The sequence below is a fragment of the Geotrypetes seraphini genome, chromosome 6 (genome assembly GCF_902459505.1).
Source record: "Geotrypetes seraphini chromosome 6, aGeoSer1.1, whole genome shotgun sequence".
Lineage (NCBI taxonomy): Eukaryota > Metazoa > Chordata > Amphibia > Gymnophiona > Dermophiidae > Geotrypetes > Geotrypetes seraphini.
In genome coordinates this window covers 192412268-192430300 of record NC_047089.1, presented here as the reverse complement: position 1 = coordinate 192430300, position 18033 = coordinate 192412268, and the positions used below count along the sequence as shown (strand labels likewise).

General features: G+C 44.8%; 1 protein-coding gene across 1 annotated transcript in view; it reads right to left on the bottom strand.

Moving 5' to 3' along the window:
• LOC117362934 (disintegrin and metalloproteinase domain-containing protein 9-like) overlaps positions 1–18033 on the bottom strand; it is a 379468-nt gene that overhangs the window by 186608 nt on the left and 174827 nt on the right. The window contains exon 7 of the mRNA XM_033950024.1: positions 16916–17081. Within this exon, the coding sequence (XP_033805915.1) occupies positions 16916–17081 (166 nt within the window). The remainder of the gene's footprint in view (positions 1–16915; positions 17082–18033) is intronic.

Here is an 18033-nt window from a genome sequence, read left to right as displayed (position 1 = left end):
CCTGCCACGACTATTCTGTGGAAGTCACGGCAGGTGTCGGCAGGAGAGATTGAACTCAGAGTTCTTTTACTCTCAAGACCTCAAACACGCAAGACACTACTTTTAATTTTTTTGTGCCCTTACTGGGGTGAAGTGTTCATCATCGGTCTTGTGCAGGGTTTTATATTATTATATAACTTTGATTGTGGTGGACCATTATTGTAAAGAAGAGCACTTGCCATGATGTGTGAACATCTAAGCTGACAAAAGTGTGTTGGAGCAGAGCAATAGCCCCTGAAGAAACTTACCAGTGAAATGGCTGGGTAGCCGTTGGGCTTTAAGTTAAGTGCTCTTCTTTACAATAATGGTCCACCACAATCAAAGTTATATAATAATATAAAACCCTGCACAAGACCGATGATGAACACTTCACCCCAGTAAGGGCACGAAAAAATTAAAAGTAGTGTTTTGGGTGTTTGAGATCTTGAGCGTAAAAGAACTCTGTCGAGTTTGTTCTCAGTCAGTTGATGATCAATCGACTGAACAAACGGTTTTTCCATAGACAGTGTGGGCAGGAGAGATTGGACATCTTCTCTGCTAGCGAAGATTGTGGGGGAGTTCAGGAGTGTCAGCAGCAATGATTGGGCATCTCTGCTGCTGGCAATCATTCGTGGGTTGTCGGCAGGAGAAATTGGGCATCTCTCCTGCCATGATCATGGCGGGGGTGGGGAGAAAACGGGTTGCCTGGAGGAATTCTGAGAGGAGCATGATGTGGTAGTCTGGTGGGAACGCTTCACTTATGATGACTCAACTATTGTCTCTGGGCTAAGATTCTGTTACCACTAGGAAGTCCAGCACCCATTTTATGACCAACGTTCCCTCTAAGCTGAGCGCATGAGCGATCGCTCACTATTTTCAGTGGCGTCGCTCATACGTTTTCTCGTGTCGCTCAATCGAGGGCGGGCGGAGGTGAGAGGAAGCGGCGGCGGCGGTCTGCCCTGCTTGCCTTAGTATATTTTAAGTTGAAAGATGCAGCGGCTCCTCTCAAGATTCATGAGAGGAGCCGCTGCCACGTCTTCAGTGGCGTACAAAGGGGGGGGGGGGGCAGTCCACCAAGGGTGCAGCCTTGGGGGGCTGCACAGCTGGCCAGGTCCAGATCTGGCCGGCTGTGCACCCCCCCTAAGGCTGCCATCGGAGAGGAAGTTCGGGCCAGCCAATCGTTGCCTGGAAGAATTGACGTCGGGGGAATGCTGGTCGGCCCGACGGTGGGAAGCAGAGAGAGTTGGGGCAGCTGCGGTGGTGGCTTTGGGGCCTGTTTCCCCCGATGGTGGCAGCAGTGGCTTTGTGGAGGGTAGGGAGAAAGAAAGAAAGAAAGAAAGAAAGGGGGCAAGCAGAGAGACAGAAGGGAAACAGAAAAAAAGAAAGGGGGCATCAAGAGAGAAAAAAGAAAAAAAGGGCAGGGAGAGAGGAAGAAAAAGTTAGGGGGGAATGAGGTCTGGAGAAGAGGAAGCATTCAGGCTGAAAGAATGGAAGAAAGATTGGATGCACAGTCAGAAGATGAAAGTGCAACCAGAGACTCGTGAAATCACCAGACAAGGTAGGAAAAATGATTTTATTTTAAATTTAGTGATCAAAATGTGTCTGAATTTATATATGCTGTCTATATTTTGCACTAGGGCCCCCTTTTACTAAACCGCAATAGTGTTTTTTAGCGCAGGGAGCCTATGAGCGTCAAGAGCAGCGCTGGGCATTTAGCGCAGTTCCCTGCGCTAAAAACCGCTATTGTGGTTTAATAAAAAGGAAGGGGGGGCATATTTGTCTATTTTTGTATGGTTGTTACTCAGGTGACAATGCATAGAGTCATCTGCCTTGATCTCTTTGAAAAAAACCCAGAATAGGAATGATAATTTAACATTTTCTCATCGTATAGTGTGCTTTGTGTTTTTTAATTTTATTGTTGGTAGATCATTTTGACTTGGTCATTTTAAAGTAGCTCGAAAGCCCAAAAAGTTTGGGCACCCCTGAGCTAGAGCGTTGAAGCTGTGTATTTCTATTTTATCCTCCCTTTTACAAAACTGTGGAGCGTTTTTTAGCGCCAGCCGTGGTCGTAGCAGTTCTGATGCTCAGAATTCTATGAGCGTCAGAGCTGTTACCACTGTGGCTAAAATCTACACTACAGTTTTGTAAAAGGGGGAGGGGTTAGTTTGTGATGACATATTCCATACTAGGCGAAGGTGTTTTCTGTGTTCTGTGTGTTCAAAAGACATGGTTTTCTGTTAGGATTGACGGTGTAGGATTGATCTGTGCTGGTCTGGCTTCTTTAGTTTTACAATGGGTGTATTGATGTACTGCTCACTGCAATATGTAAGATGCTGCCTTTTCCTAGGTACTCATGTGTGATGTGTGGCTTGTTACTAAAAATTATGTTTTTCGTACAGATGGGGGGGGGGAGGTTTCCAAAAAATGATGGGCTCCGGGTGTTACATATGCTAGGTACATCACTGTATGTAAAGATACCAGAAAGCTGGCGAAGCAAAAACTTTAAGTAAATTGTTATTCTTCTAAGTTTTGAGTATTTAACCCTACCACAATCTCACGGGCACTCGTCCTCCGCGCCTGCTCATAAATTTGTGGAGTTTGTAACTTGTCGCTCATGCATATTTTGTTCTGCACACACCTCATCAATCCTTAGAGGGAACATTGATCACAACATGATCTAATTCAAAGTGGAAATAGGTAGGCCAAAGGGGAGGAGAACCATTGCAACAACGTTCAACTTCAGGAAAGGGAACTATGATGCCATGAGACAAATGGTGAAGAGAAAACTCAGGAACAGCTCCAGAAAGGCACAGACGGTGGAGCAAGCCTGGACCCTATTCAAGGACACAGTAACAAAGCACAAAACCTGTATATACCCAGGTTTAGAAAGGGGTGCAGAAAGAATCAAGCGAGAGACCCAGCATGGTTAACCAAGGAAGTTAAAAAGGTGATTGGAGACAAGAAAAAATCCTTCAGGAAGTGGAAAAAGGATAAATCCGAGGAAAATTGGAAAGAGCACAGGAAGCACCAAAAAGAATGTCACCACGTGGTCAGAACAGCCAAAAGAGAGTATGAAGAGAGACTTGCCAAGGAGGCGTGGAATTTCAAACCATTCTTTCGATATGTGAAAGGGAAACAACCGGCAAGGGAAGAGGTGGGACCCCTGGATGAGGGAGACAGGAAGGGAGTGGTAAAGGAGGAAAAGGAGGTGGTGGACAGATTAAACACGTTCTTCTCATCGGTATTCACAAAAGAGGACACATCCAACGTGCTGGAGCCGGAAAGATTCTTCAAAGGGGACCAAGAGGAAAAATTATTGTGCATGGAGGTAAGCCTCGAAGACGTACTCAAACAGATAGACTAAAAATGGACAAATCTCCGGGCCCAGAGGGAATCCACCCGAGAATACTAAAAGAGCTTAGAGATGAAATAGCGGAGTTACTACAGCAGATTTGCAACCTATCCCTGAGAACAGGGGTACTGTATTTTCACGCAAATAACGCGCACCCGTATAAAACGCGCACACGGGTATAGCGCGCAGAAATCACGATGATATGTACAAAAACTTTGGTATACCGCGCTCACGGGTATACCGCGCATGCTGCCCGACGCTCCTTTCGCCCGCCCTGACTTTCCGTGCGCTGTCCCGACTCTCCGTTCACCCCCCTGACTTCCGTGCACTGTCCCCCCTTGAAGGTCTGTCCCCATCCTGAAAGCCTGATGCCCCCCCCCGACGTCCGATACATCCCTCCCCCCGAAGGACCGCCGACTCCCCAACAATATCGGGCCAGGAGGGAGCCCAAATCCTCCTGGCCACGGCGACCCCCTAACCCCACCCCGCACTACATTACGGGCAGGAGGGATCCCAGGCCCTCCTGCCCTCGACGCAAACCCCCCTCCCCCCAACGACCGCCCCCCCCAAGAACCTCCGACCGCCCCCCCAGCCGACCCGCGACCCCCCTGGCGACCCCCACGACCCCCCCACCCCCTTCCCCGTACCTTTGGTAGTTGGGCCAGAAGGGAGCCCAAACCCTCCTGGCCACGGCGACCCCCTAACCCCACCCCGCACTACATTACGGGCAGGAGGGATCCCAGGCCCTCCTGCCCTCGACGCAAACCCCCCTCCCCCCCAACGACCGCCCCCCCAAGAACCTCCGACCGCCCCCCCAGCCGACCCGCGCCCCCCCTGGCGACCCCCCCACCCCCCTTCCCCGTACCTTTGGTAGTTGGCCAGACAGACGGGAGCCAAACCCGCCTGTCCGGCAGGCAGCCAACGAAGGAATGAGGCCGGATTGGCCAATCCATCCTAAAGCTCCGCCTACTAGTGGGGCCTAAGGCGCGTGGGCCAATCAGAATAGGCCCTGGAGCCTTAGGTCCCACCTGGGGGCGCGGCCTGAGGCACATGGTCGGGTTGGGCCCATGTGCCTCAGGCCACGCCCCCAGGTGGGACCTAAGGCTCCAGGGCCTATTCTGATTGGCCCACGCGCCTTAGGCCCCACCAGTAGGCGGAGCTTTAGGATGGATGGGCCAATCCGGCCTCATTCCTTCGTTGGCTGCCTGCCGGACAGGCGGGTTTGGCTCCCGTCTGTCCGGCCAACTACCAAAGGTACGGGGAAGGGGGGTGGGTTGGTCGTAGGGGTCGCCAGGGGGATCGCGGGTCGGCTGGGGGGCGGTCGGAGGTTCTTGGGGGGGGACGGTCGTTGGGGGGGAGGGGGGTTTGCGTCGAGGGCAGGAGGGCCTGGGATCCCTCCTGCCCGTAATGTAGTGCGGGGTGGGGTTAGGGGGTCGCCGTGGCCAGGAGGGTTTGGGCTCCCTTCTGGCCCAACTACCAAAGGTACGGGGAAGGGGGTGGGGGGGTCGTGGGGGTCGCCAGGGGGGTCGCGGGTCGGCTGGGGGGGCGGTCGGAGGTTCTTGGGGGGGGGCGGTCGTTGGGGGGAGGGGGGTTTGCGTCGAGGGCAGGAGGGCCTGGGATCCCTCCTGCCCGTAATGTAGTGCGGGGTGGGGTTAGGGGGTCGCCGTGGCCAGGAGGATTTGGGCTCCCTCCTGGCCCGATATTGTCGGGGAGTCGGCGGTCCTTCGGGGTGGGGGTGCGAGTGGTCCTGCCGGGGGGGGGGATGTATCGGACGTCGGGGAGTCGGCCGGGCAAGAGGGCTTGGGCTCCCTCTTGCTCCGATCGTGGATGCGGGTGCGGGTGGGAGCGCGTGCGAGCGGTCGTTCGGGGTGGGGGTGCGAGTGGTCCTGCTGGGGGGGTGAATCGGGCGTCGGGCGGGGTGGGAACTATGTTTTAAAACTTTTGTATACCGCGCTCACGCATATAACGCGCGAGGGGTATGCGCGGTAGGTAAAAACGCGTATAACGCACGCGTTATATGCGTGAAAATACGGTAATCCCTGAAAACTGGAGGATAGCGAATGTTACACCCATCTTCAAGAAAGGGTCCAGAGGCGACCCAGGGAATTATAGACCTGTCAGCTTAACCTCAGGGACCTGGGAGTAATGGTGGATAGAACAATGAAGCCGGCAGCACAATGTGTCGCGGCCTCGAAAAAGGCGAACAGAATGTTGGGCATTATCAAAAAAGGTATCGCTACCAGAAGCAAGGAAGTTATCCTCCCGCTGTATAGGGCGATGGTGCGACCGCATCTGGAGTACTGCGTTCGATACTGGTCGCCGTACCTTAAGAAGGATATGACGGTACTTGAGAGGGTCCAGAGAAGAGCAACAAAAATGATAAAGGGCATGGAGAATCTTTCGTATGCTGAGAGATTGGAGAAGCTGGGGCTCTTCTCCCTAGAAAAGCGGAGACTTAGAGGGGATATGATAGAAACTTACAAGATCATGAAGGGTATAGAGAAGGTAGAGAGGGACAGATTCTTCAGACTTGCCAGGGCAACAAAAACTAGAGGGCACTCGGAAAAATTGAAGGGAGACAGATTCAGAACAAATGCCAGGAAGTTCTTCACTCAGAGGGTGGTGGATACCTGGAATGCACTTCCAGAGGAGGTAGTAGAACAGAGTACGCTTTTGGGTTTCAAAATGGGGCTGGACAAGTTCCTGAAGGAAAAGGGGATTGAAGGGTACAAATAGAGGGGTACTATACAGTACAAAATGCTTTAGAGTAATAGATAACTTACAGGTCATTGATCTGGAGGGCCGCCGCGGGAGCGGACTGCTGTGCACGATGGACCTGTGGTCTGACTCAACAGAGGCGATGCTTATGTTCTTATGTTCTTAAGAGCAGGCAGCCAACGCACAAGACCCGTGACCAGGTCGCAGACACGAGGCCGGTGGTAGTGAATTTATCTAATAAAGATCTCACGACACACGAGATGTCTGTTTTAACAAATGGATTATCGTTTGTGCCATCCACTCGTTTTGATTTTTTTCAATTCAATATTGATTTAGAAAGGTTTGTGCACAAATTACAACTGAAAATATTTTTTGCAGATCAAGAACCGGTTCTTGATAGAACTATAGTTAAACCCAAATCTACATGGAGTCCTCCTATACCTCTTGATCCATTAGAAAATGTGTTCAAGCAATGCATTTTGACATAAGTCAATGATTGGAGTAAAGATAGACATAAAATTCAAGGTAATTTATCAATAGAACAGAGAAAGAAAAGTGGTGAGAGAACGAAGAAGGCACAAAAAAGAGAAAGAAAGAGAAATCCTCTCCAGGAAGAAGGAGGAAGAGAAGAAAACACCAGTTTGTCAAACATATGGCAATAAGCAATAATGACCCACTCAATACAGAAAGTAATGTAATCAGTACAGATACCAACAATGGTAAATGCAGCAGGAGTCAATATTTATGCACCAAACATCGACATACCGTCTTTTATGTCTTCTTTGAGAGACACACTGCTGAATGTAGCCGATAACCCTTTAATTATTGGAGGTGACTTTAACCTTCCGCTAGATATTAGCAAGGATAGACACTCTCTTTCTCAATTTTGCCCCTCCAAAATGTGGATCGAACTTCATCATGTTATTCAGGATTTGGGTCTCTGTGACCCTTGGAGATTGCTTCATCCTGAAGAACGTTCATTTACATTCTATTCTGCTCCTCACCGTTCTTACTCTAGAATTGATTTCTTTCTTATCTCTAAATCTCTTCTTCCTTTGGTCCGTGCTTCCCTTATTCATCCCATTATTTTTTCGGATCACACTCCCATTGGTCTACATGTGGAATTACAACATACACGTCCGAATCGCATTTGGCGGTTTAATACCTCCATTCTCTCGGATTCAGCTTTTTACGATAAAATTCGTAGCTTTATTTCAGAATTCTTCACTAACAATGCCTCTTCTATCTCCTCTTACACCACCATTTGGGAAGCCTTCAAAGCGTGTCTCAGGGGGGAAGTGATTAGTTTTTTGGCATGGAAGCGAAAGTCCGACCTCTCCAGTATGGAGACTTTGGAGAGGGACATCTCCCTATTAGAAAAATAACAGGTTAAAAATAATTTCACTCTGGTCTCCCCGGTCTTAATTAAGAAAAAAGTTGAATTCAATCTACTCTCTCGACTCAAAGCTCAACAAGACTTTCTAATCTCCAAAACTGGTACCTATATTTCTGCTAACAAATCCGGTCTCTTTTTAGCTCTTTATCTTGCTAATCGTAAACAACGATCTAGAGTGGCAGCTTTATTGAGGGAGGATGGAACTTCTGCTACAGATGACGCCTCCATATCTCAACTCTTTACTACCTTTTATAGGACTTTATACTCATCGTCTACGGCCTCCTCCTCTGTGTCTAGTACTGATTTTTTCAATGACATCTCCCATCCTTCCCTAGATCATTCTCAGGCTACCAGCCTGGGTGCACCTATTTTAGAGACCGAGATTCTGGAAGCCATTAAAACTCTATCTTCACACAAATCACCAGGGCCTGATGGATTTCCGACTGAATTTTACAAAACCTTTTCCACAGACCTTGCTCCACTACTGAAACATCTCTTTGATTATCTTTTTTCTAATCCTATGGATCAAGACGGATTTGCGGAAGCGCACATTATAGTTTTACCTAAGGCAGGGAGAGATGACACCCTGGTGGCTAACTATCGACCTATCTCTTTACTTAACACTGACTGTAAGATTCTGGCCAAAGTTTTGGCCTCACGATTGGATAAGGTTCTGGGCAGTTTAGTTCATCCGGATCAAGTTGGCTTCATGAAATCCCGATTTATTGGTGACAACGCACGCACATTCCATGCTGTTTTGGATATCGCCCACTCCTCCCCTGATCCGTTGATCGCGATTTCCTTGGACGCCGAGAAGGCCTTTGATATGGTCGAGTGGGATCATTTATTTGCCGCTCTCCATTGGTTCGGCTGTGGCTCGGACTTTGTACATTGGATTCGTCTACTCTACACCAAACCTTACTCTAGATTGCGAATTAATGACTCTCTCTCTACCCCCGTATATCTTCATAGAGGCACTCGACAGGGTTGCCCCTTGTCTCCTCTTTTATTTAACTTAGCCCTTGAACCACTGTTATTGGCCATCCGTCAACATCCTCAACTAATGGGGATCCCAGTGGGCTCCTTTCAAGTTAAAACATTAGCGTATGCTGACGATTTGCTGGTGTTTCTCTCTAAACCTGCCTCCTCTATTCCTGTACTCCTTCAACTAGTATCTGAATTTTCTAGATGTTCAACTAGTATCTGAATTTTCTAGGGTTATTGTATAAATTGGGACAAATCCGAAGTCATGCCTCTTAATGATATCACTTCTTTAGCTGACTGCGGACCCACTTCATTCCGCTGGGCCAGCTCTTCCTTGAAATATCTTGGTATCCTTTTCCATCAAGATACTGATTCTATGATGTCTATTAATTTATCTGATTTAACGACGAAGATCGATACTCTGGTGAAGAGATGGTCCCAGATGGTCCCCTCTCTCTTTGTCGTGGTGGGGTCACCTTGAAGCTATTAAAATGACTATTACACCAATTGTTAATTACTATCTTTCCATGCTCCCTAGACTGGCCCCAAAGGAGTTCTACAAAACCATCGAGAGCAAATTATCAGTTTATCTCTGGTGTAAAAAGACCCCTCGCATCTCACTGAAAATCCTTAAATCCTCTAAAGAAAATGGGGGCATGGGATTTCCGGATTTTTTTCTCTATCATATAGCTTCACTCCTGCGCTATAACTCACTGTGGACTCAGGACCCTATTTTGCCCCTGAACTTAGTTGCCTGGCTTCGTATTGAACAGCATATTGTACAACTGATCCTGCTATCCAGCTTGCCGTTTCTTTCTCCCTCTTCACTGCCATCCAAGTCTTCTGCCATACGTGCTACTCTTCAAGCAATCCATCATTTTGATCATATTTCTGGATCCGACAGACGTCTTGTGACTTCTTCACCTCTCTGGTACAACTCCTCTTTTCGTATCGATAATCGTTTCATCTGCTGGGGCTCCTGGATGGATAGGGGGGTCTGGACATTGAGTCAGATTTTGGATAATGGAAAGCTCCTATCTTTTTCCCAGATCATAGACAAGTTTGCCCTACCGCCTTCAGAGTGCTTCCATTGGATTCAACTCTCTCATTGCTTGATGAAATGCTCTCCCTCCATCTACACATATACCATGACTTCCGCCTTTGCGACATTCTCACGTATAGGTCTAGAACTCGGGCACACTACGTCCCTCTTTTACAAAGAACTCCGATCCCATTTATATCCTAGATCTAAGAGAACTACTGATGTTTGGTCTTCCCACACTACTTGGTGTGGTTCTGACCAGATGCCCAACGGCATCTGCTAGCTTATCTCAATCTCTATACTTTCTTACGTACAAAGTCTTCTGGACGCCTCATAAGATGTTTATGGCAGGTCTCAGAGATTCCAATTTATGCTAGCATTGCGCGTCGGAGCTGGGGGATCTTCATCACATGATCTATGCTTGCCCTATCCTTCAGGAGTTCTGGACACAAATATGGCGCCTTATCCAGTGCATTATTCCTATTTCCTCTGAGTTCTCATTTGATATCTTACTTTTCAGAGCTTTAGCAGTGTCAGATCCTCTTTCCACCAGTCAACAATCTCTTCTTAATATACTGATTGCCTTAACGATTCAAATGATTCTTCGCAATTGGAAGTCTGCTGACTTACTTAATGATGTTTTCTGGTGGAACACTGTTCTTATGATCCATTTGTATGAGATGAAAGCGGCAGAATTTTCAAACAGAGCTCTGCTTATCTCCCGTATATGGGAACCTATCCAACATTTTTCTCCTTAACTGTTGTCTTTCCCCTTGATTCTGCTGATCTCGCCTTTATCCTTTTTCTTTATCTGCTCCCCCTCATGGGGGTGGGATGTCCGTTCTGCATCCTTTATATACTTGCTTCTCTCTCTTAATATCTTTCTGAACGTGTTCATCTTTTTCTTATCTTTCTTTTCTCCTATCTCTTTGCTTCCTCCTCAGGTTTATATTTGGTTCCCCTGGACCCTCTGGTTTTCCCCTAAGGTTCTCTTTGAGACTCTCTGTATATTTATCCTCTGGAGTTCCGGATGGTTCTGTTGAACCGCATTGTTCACTTGACAGTTGATGATTTTGTTCCATTATTTGTTTCTCTATTTGTTACTGGAAACTCAATAAAAATATTTGAAATCAATAGAACAGAGAAAATCTTTAAGTACACTGAAGGATGACAAGTCAAATGTTATCAAAAGAGCAGATAAAGGAGGAGCGGTAGTTTTAAATAAAAATGATTACCATGCAGAAATTTGTGAGCAGTTAGGCCATGAAGACACATATGAAAGATTGAAGCTTGATCCGACACCTCGACTTCAAAGTATAATTTTGAGGGTTACGAACCAAGGGCTTATAGATGGTTTTTTGACCACACAAGACCATCGATTTATGAATAAACCATTTCCCACAACTGCGATTTTATATACTCTTCCCAAAATTCACAAAGATTTATGTCATCCTCCAGGTTGACCCATTACGTCATCATGGGACTCATTGTTAGAGCCTCTCTTGATTTTTGTTGACCAGTTTCTGAAATGCGAAGTGTTGAAAATTCCATCCTACATCAGAGATACGACAGGCTTTCTGATGAAAATAGCAGATATCGATGCTCAAGATTTTCCATTTATTCTTGCCACTTTTGACGTTAAATCACTTTATACATCGATTCCTCAAGAACAGGCATTGTTAGCCATCAAACAAATATTAGAAGCCCGTGCAAGACCAATCATGATTCCATCTGAGTTTTTGCTTACACTCGCCAGATTGGCAATCAGAGAAAATTTTTTCTTGTATGATGGCCAGTTGTATAAACAAAAAATCTGGGGTGGCCATGGGAGCTACCTTTGCGCCCTCTATAGCCAATCTTTTTATGGCTAGGTTTGAGACTGAGTGGTTAGAGCATTCCCCTTTTGGTAATAAATTATACAAATGGTTTCGTTTTATAGACGATGTTTTTGTATTATGACAAGGATCTGAAGACGAATTAACATTGTTCCACAATTGGTTAAATTCATGTAATGAAAGCATACAGTTTACAATGAATAGTTCCTGTGAAGTGATTTCTTTTTTGGATTTGAACATTAAGCAGGTATCAGATCATTTCGAAACGGACACTTACATTAAATCCACAGACACGAACATATTATTGAATTATAAAAGCTGTCACCCGGTTAAGCTTAGAGACAGTCTCCCTTTCTCACAATTTTTTCGTTTAAAAAAAAATTGTTCTACAATGCAAAGATTCAAAGCTCAATCGAAAGATTTATCACAAAAGCTCAAGATCCGTGGGTATCCAGATGCAGTAGTGAAACGTGCATTCAAACGTGCTAAATACACAAATTGCGAATTGTTAATAAAAGGGCAGGAAAAGACCAATGAAGATGAAGATAGTGTTTTCACGTATGTAATGTGTTATACAGCAGTTGCACAAGAACCAGCATCTATTGTAAAGAAAAATTGGAAGATTCTCCAAACACATCCACTATTCAAAGACACAGTTTTAAGATTGGCATATAAAAGAGAAAGAAACTTAAAGGACATTTTATGCCCGGCTTTGCTACATATGAAAACTCCGGATGAGAACAAATTGCTTCCGCATGGTTTTTACAAGTGCGATAAGTGCAGTATTTGTGATTTAACTATACAAAGCAAGGAGTTTTTGAATCCAGTTGATAACAAACTTTACCAGATCAAACAGTTTCTGACTTGCGACTCAAATTATATTTATATAATTTTATGTCTATGTCCAAAATGTACGTTGGGAAATCAATTAGAGCATTTCGCACCAGAATGTGCGAACATAGATCAAATCTCAAAAGGGGTATCACCACAACCCGATTAGTCGAACACTGTCAGCGCAAAAACCATAATTTTAATCAACTCAAATGCTGGTGTATAGACAAAGAACCTAAGAACATCAGAGGAGGTGATCGTCAACAGAAATTATTGCAGCGAGAGGCGAGATGAATTTATAAATTGCATACTTTGACACCGAATGAACTAAATATCATCATTGGATGCAAAATATTTTTCTAAACATTCATTTCAGATTAGCTCTTAGAAGCAGCTCAGGAATGGCCAGTTAGGACACATTCATGATATTTTGAAGTTGAATGGAGAGTAGTGGTAATCTAACACTCAAACTGCATCCAATCAGATACAAGGGTTGGAAGGTATTTAAAGCGCATATCTGGAGTCTTGTTTTCACCGGCACCATTTTGTGGAGATTAACGTTATAGCTGTTAACAGTAAGTACTACATTGTAAAAGTTTTTCATAATTTAAAAGTTATTTAAACTACATTGGCAACTTTGATTTTTGTTGCAGTTTCCATAATATACCCCTGAGGAAGCCATTAAAGAGTGGCGAAACAGGCCCCATCAGGTGATCATTTCACTGCATTTTGCACATCGCACGAGAGCACTTTTCAAGAACATTTAAGATAAGTGCACTTTTTTCTTAATGTATTTATGTATTTATTGAAAAAACAAAAAAGTAAAATGATTTAAATTAATGAGTGAGAGGTTTTGGTTGATGAATGAAAATCCAACCTGCATTGGTACCTCAATGATTATTCATTGATTGTAGCAGGATTTCTGAGACCTTTCCTCTCAAAATATGGCACAACTTTTAAGTTGTGGGATAGCAACCTTGTTTGTTACATTGAATACACATTCCCAGAGGTTCTGGCCTTTAGTTAGTATTTTAGTCCCTTACAAGGAAGTCTGTTAAGAGGCACCTAGGAGGCCGAATCTCCAGCCCAGTGGCAAATCCAGAGCATTCTGTGTGCTGAGACAGCATAAGTCGAGACTTTGCCTAGAACCCTCATAAGATCATATAAGGCATCAGCAACATAATCCACCCCGTCTAACACTAGCTGGGGCCAGGCACTGTCTTCTGTACATAAGAACATAAGCAGTGCCTCTGCTGGGTCAGACCAGAGGTCCATCATGCCCAGCAGTCCGCTCACTTGGCGGCCCATCAGGTTCAGACACCTGTATATAACCCTCTATCTATACCCTTCTATCTCCTTTTCCTTCAGAAAATTGTCCAAACCCTTCTTGAACTCCATACCGTACCCTGTCCTATCACGTCCTCTGGAAGCGCATTCCAGGTGTCCACCACCCGTTGGGTGAAGAAGAACGTCCTAGCATTGGTTCTGAATTCTGTCCCCTTTTAATTTTTCCGAATGCGCTCTCCTTCTTGTAGTTTTCAAAAGTTTGAAGAATCTGTCTCTCTCCACTTTCTCTATGCCCTTCATGATCTTGTAAGTCTCTATCATATCCCCTCTAAGTCTCCGCTTCTCCAGGGAAAAGAGCCTCAGTTTCTCCAGTCTTTCAGCGTATGAAAGGTTTTCCATACCTTTTATCAAACGTGTCGCTCTCTTCTGAACCCTCTCAAGTATCACCATATCCTTCTTTAGGTACAGCGACCAATACTGGACGCAGTACTCAGATGTGGGTGCACCATCGTCCGATACAACTGCAGGATGACTTCTTTCGTTCTGGTTGCAATATCCTTCTTGATTATACCTAGCATTCTATTCGCTTTCTTAGAGGCTGCTGCGCACTGTGTCAACGGCTTCATTGTCTTGTCCACTGTTACCCCCAAGTCCCTTTCTTGGGTGCTCTCACTCAGTAACTGCCCTCCCATCGTGTAGCTGTACCTCGGGTTTCTGTTTCCTAAGTGCAAGACTTTACATTTCTCTACATTGAACTTCATCTGCCATCTCGTCGCCCACTCCCCTAGTTTGTTCAGGTCCCTTTGTAAATATTTGCAGTCCTCTTTAGTCCTAGCCCTATTAAATAGTTTGGTGTCATCTGCGAATTTTATTACTTCGCACTTCGTCCCTGTTTCTAGATCATTTATAAATACATTGAATAGCAGCGGTCCAAGCACTGACCCCTGCAGAACACCACTCGTGACCCTCCTCCAATCCGAGTAGTGGCCCTTCACTCCTACCCTCTGCTTCCTACCCGCCAACCAATTCCTGATCCATCTGTGTACATCTCCTTCCGCCCCATGGTTCTTCAGTTTCCGAAGCAGGTGTTCATGGGGTACCTTGTCAAAGGCTTTTTGGAAATCTAAGTATACGATGTCTATGGGGTCCCCTTTGTCCATCCATTTGTTAATTCCTTCGAAGAAGTGCAATAAGTTCGTCAGGCATGATCTTCCCTTGCAGAACCATGTTGGCTTGTTTTCATAAGTTTATGCCTCTCTAGATACTCCTCGATGCTATCTTTTATCAGTGCTTCTGCCATTTTCCCCGGAACCGAGGTCAGACTTACCGGTCTGTAGTTCCCCAGGTCACCTCTTGATCCCTTTATAAAAATGGGCATTACATTGGCTATCTTCCAATCCTTCGGGATCACGCCTGTTTTCAGGGATAGATTACAGACTTGCTGTAGTAGTTCCGCTATTTCCTCCTTTAGTTCTTTCAGTACCCTAGGATGGATTCCGTCCAGGCCCGGTGATTTGTCAGTTTTTAATTTGTCTATCTGCCTGTGTATGTCTTCAAGGCTTACTTCCATGGATGTTAATTTTTCTGCTTGGTCTCCTTTGAAGATTTGTTCAGGTTCCGGTATGTTGGATGTGTCCTCTTTTGTAAATACTGACGAAAAGAACATGTTTAGCCTTTCCGCCACTTCTTTCTCCTCCTTCACCACTCCCTTCCTATCTCCGTCATCCAGTGGTCCCACCTCCTCCCTAGCCGGCTGCTTCCCCTTGATATATCTAAAGAACGGTTTGAAATTTTGTGCTTCCCTAGCTAGCCTCTCTTCATATTCTCGTTTTGCTTTTCTAACCACGAGGTGACATTCTTTTTGATACTTCCTGTGTTCTTTTCAGTTCTCCTCGGTTTTGCCCTTTTTCCATTTCTTGTATGAATTCTTCTTATCACTTATCACTTTCTTCACTTTTTTAGTTATCCACGCTAGGTCTTTTATTCGGCTCTTTTTGCACCCTTTTCTAAATCTGGGGATGTACAGATTTTGCGCCTCGCTCACCGTGACCTTGAATAAAGACCAGGCTTGATCTACAGTCTGCCATTTCTTTGAGCTGTTCCTAAGTTTCTTCCTTACTATTACCCTCATCGCTTCGTAATTTCCTTTCTTGAAGTTAAAAGTTGTCACTGTGGTTCTCTTTCCCTTCGGTTTTCCTACTTCAATTTTGAACTTGATCATATTGTGATCGCTGTTTCCCAACAGTCCCACTACCTCCACCTCCTTTGCAGGTCCTCTTAGCCCATTAAGGATTAGATCCAGAGTGGCATTCACTCTCGTCGGTTCTCTGTAAAGGGATCTCACACCACAAAAGAGGCAGCTGCCACAGCCTTAATACCTGAGGAAGCCACTTTAAAGAGCTTCTTCCAAACCAAGTCCATCCTGCAATCTTGCGAATCTTAGCAGAGCAGATGAGAAAAACTTCTGCACAGTTTGTTTGCAGAAATAAAAACTACAGGGGATGAGCAGTACAGGGAAAAGTCTGTGGATTTCTGCAAGACCCAGTTCATGGGTGGAGATAAATTACCTTGAGTACGGAATCCGGAAGGGACATAACAGAATGCCGTGTTTAGAAAATAAAAAATGGACAATCAATAAGGTAGCATTTGACCAGGGGAGACAATTATGAAGATTTAATTTTTTTAATGCAGGTGAACAGCTTACTTACAGGTTTTTTTAAACCACTCTTTTAGGTAGTGTAAATCTGTGCTTCTTTCTCTTTGCCTCCCTGATTATGGATCTATATAATCTTAGTGACCCTGTTATCATCCCTGAACCAAGGGCTCCTTTTACTAAGGTGTGCTAGTGGTTTTAGCGCGCACATAGCGCACGCTACAATGCCGCATGCACTAAACACTAACGCCTCCATAAAGCTTGCATTAGTATTTTTCATTTAGCACGTTATTTGTGCGCGCTAATCTTAAGCGCGCACTAAAAACTCTAGCGCACCTTAGTAAAAGGAGCCCCAAGTGTTTGCTTCCTATTACTGGAAACTCAGCCCAAGTATGTTCAGGTTCTTGAATGGGGGCAAGGATTTGGTTATCAGATTCATAGATTGGAATGGGGAGATAACTAATGAAAATTTTGTCACATTGGTTCTAGCCAGTTAAATCCGAGCTAGAACATGGCTAAGTTGAAGGATAATCATTCTACAACCAGTTGTCCCCAATATATATCATTTACAGTGCTGCTAATTATACTTCTAATTCAGTTCAACAATCTGTAGTATACATGTTCTGAGTCACTTGTAATTTCTTTAAAAACTGTTTCTTGTCCAACCATTTTAAAAACTGGAGATCTAACTAGAAATCTTTTCTGGCCTGCATATGTGCATTTGTTTCTATTAAAGTATGATAGATTATAAACACTCTTCACTATCACATTAATTGTTAGTTACCAAAAAGCAACTTACTTCAGTGGTACCAGCAAACAAAGGTGATGATAAGTCTTCAGATTTTACCCCACATGTATTATTCTCAAAGTCTAGATCGTTCATGCGATAAACAAGATGCTGAAAGATGTGCGAAGTCTCCAAAGGCTGAATTCCATAGTTCAAAGTTTTCGTTTGTAGAAATCCCCTGGATATTATAACATATTATCTTCAGATTAGACATACATCACAACTTGTAATTTTACAGTAAATAAGCAAATAAAATATTCTATAACTGGGGCCAAGTTTTAGGTACCTTGATGGCATGTGCTGAGTGCCAATTCTGTAATAGCAACTGTGCACAAAGTTAAGTGCAGTTACACCACATCAATAGCTGAGGTAACTGGACACACCTGCCATTCTGTTAGTTACACACCAAAGTAGAAGAAATACTCATATACTGCCCATACTCCAACCATATGTATGCTTCTATATAGTTACATGCTAATGCATTTATGCAATGCTTTTTAAAATAGTGCATGGTACACATGTGTAAAACAAAAGTACTTACCTGTAGCAGGAGTTCTCTGAGTACAGCAGACCAATTATTCTTATGTGCGTGATATCATCCACGGAGCCCAGTGCGGACACTGGCAAGTGTAATATTTCTTTACAAGCTCAAGGCAGTGCTCCCACCACACATGTGCGGGTGGCCTTCCTGTCCGACCCATAAACCCAAGACCATCAGTACAGTAACATAGATACATAAATTCAACCTCAAGAGGAGATGGGAGGATATGTGAGAATTGGCCTGCTGGCCTTGGAGACCTCCTGCTACAGGTGTACCTATACTTTCTCTGAGGACTAGCAAGCCATATTATCATATGTGGGAATCTCTAGCTATCAGGCTCATTGAAAAAAAGGGACTTAGGTACAATAGGAACTCACAACAGTGAGTTCAAACATACACTGCTGTGCAGGTGCAGCCAGGAACAGAATAAACGACCTAGTTGGTGGAGTTGGATTCTAGCCCACAAATAAATTCTGCAGGACAGTTTGACCAAACTGACTTTCATATCAAGTGTCTTGCTTAAGTCAATAAGTCAATATCATTATGACATTAATGGAATGTCTTTAATGGAGGCTTATCTTAAGTGGGC